The 2,116-nt window shown below is 32.9% G+C and overlaps 1 protein-coding gene across 1 annotated transcript in view; it reads left to right on the top strand.

Annotated features, from left to right (window-relative positions):
* The window catches only part of LOC104719629 (ARF guanine-nucleotide exchange factor GNL1), a 6,450-nt gene extending 5,500 nt beyond the window's left edge, over positions 1-950 (top strand). The window contains exon 4 of the mRNA XM_010437584.2: positions 28-950. Coding sequence (XP_010435886.1) covers positions 28-720 — 693 coding nt within the window. The 3' untranslated portion in view covers positions 721-950. The remainder of the gene's footprint in view (positions 1-27) is intronic.

Genomic DNA, 2,116 nt, shown 5'->3' with positions numbered 1-2,116 from the left:
TTTTGTCTTGCAAGATGGTCTCAAGAGGCGAAAAACTCTGTTGGAGAAGATGATGCTATGATGAAACTAAGTCAAGATATTGGAGAAATGTGGCTCAGACTTGTGGAAAACCTCAAGGGAGTTTGTCTTGATCAACGCGACCAAGTGAGAAACCACGCAATTTTAATGTTGCAGCGAGCTATAGCCGGTGCAGAAGGGATCATGTTACCACCACCTCTATGGTTCAAATGCTTCGATTCCTCAGTCTTCCCATTGCTAGACGATTTGCTCGCTATTTCGATTGAGAATTCAAAAAAGACTTTCAAGAAAACAGTTGAAGAAACGCTTGTTCTCGCCACGAAGCTCATGTCAAAAGCTTTTCTTCAATCACTTGAAGATATCTCACAGCAACCATCATTCTGTAGACTCTGGCTCGGTGTCTTGAACCGTTTGGAGACTTACATGTCAACCAAATTCAGAGGGAAACGCAGCGAGAAGATCCATGAACTCATACCGGAACTGCTCAAGAACACATTGCTGGTGATGAAGACGACGGGAGTTTTATTACCAGGTGATGACATCGGAAGTGACAGTTTCTGGCAACTAACGTGGCTTCACGTCAAGAAGATATCTCCTTCTCTGCAATCTGAAGTTTTCCCACAAGAGGAGCTTGATCAGTTTCAGAGACGAAACGCAAAGCCTGAGGATTCTCCGGCACCGGAAAATGAGGCCCGAGACTGAGACGGTGGTGGAGTAGAGAATATTTGTTCTATACAGATGAAAAAAGCATATTCAAGAATATCGAAATTTTTTTAGCAGTATAGCTTTTTTATGTTTTTTTTAAAACATAGTGAATCAGTGATTATAATACTTTTGGAGTTCGGAGGGTTTGGGGTTTTTTCCTAAAATGGAATGTCACGTTGTTGAAATTATGTGGTTGATTGGAAATATATTTGGAGGCACTTTGGAAACTGATGGTCTTTCCTATATTATTTTTTCTAAGGGAGTTGAAATATATCTCTTTTGCTTCAAATTCGTGTGCAATCCGAGAAAGTTTTCCTAAAAAAATTTGGTTTTTACTCACTCAAATCTATAATTTGATGTGAATATGCAATGTCAGCTTGTAACATTTTGACCTTTGTAGATGCTTTTTATCATTTGACTTGTTCTTGTCTATAGATTAGATGACAAATCTATCTAATGTTTTATTGTCTACTAAGTGCTTCCCTACGCAACCAGTTGATTGTGGTGTAGTTGGCATTTTCTTGTTTTTTTTGGTCTTTTTCGTTTTTTCTTTTGTATTATTTCGTTTTAATTAGACATATACGGGCTTCGCAGTCACTTATATTTATACACTATATGTTTATACCATTTCGTTTATATGTGTACAATTGTGGCGTTTATTTTTTTATGTATTATGAGGATGTTGTTTCTTGCTTTTGAGGATCCAATCTTATCATTGACTGATATTGTTCCCAATACATTTATTGTATTTTAGATTTTCTAATTAACTGCTTATGTAAAACCTTCATATGTTGATGTTGCAATAATAAGTTATTTTTTAAAAATAATTATCTTCCGTGCAAGTGATTATGTTTGTATGCCCATGTTTTGGTCTAATATCAATAAGATTGTTTCTGTTTTTCTTTAGTTGGCTTTGAAACCAATTTTGAGTTAAGCAAATAATGGGTCGAATTATGGTGTTAATAAGTAATATGAATTCTTATGTATATATATTGTATATATGTGACTATAATTTTAGCTAACTAAAAAATTCTGTAATATTTAAATATAATCTTGAACATATATATATATATTTTTTGTGGGAGGAATGTATGAAATTATTGGATAGAAGTTATTTTTGAGTTATTTTTGAGTTTAATATAGAATCAAACTCTTACAACACATATTAGATATAACAACATTTGATATTGGAGGGGGGGAGGAGAGAATGATTACTTATAAGATAATAATCCAAATTAGATAATGGAGATGAATCTTTTAAAATAAGAACAATGTAAAATATATATCATGTAGTCTCTAAAATTAAAATTTATCATTAAAATTTTACAATGATATTTCATTTGTTTTCTACAACCCATACAACAAAAATAAGAAATTAAAATTAAAATTAAAA

The sequence above is a fragment of the Camelina sativa genome, chromosome 10, assembly GCF_000633955.1.
Source record: "Camelina sativa cultivar DH55 chromosome 10, Cs, whole genome shotgun sequence".
Lineage (NCBI taxonomy): Eukaryota > Viridiplantae > Streptophyta > Magnoliopsida > Brassicales > Brassicaceae > Camelina > Camelina sativa.
This window is presented reverse-complemented; position numbering and strand designations above follow the sequence as displayed.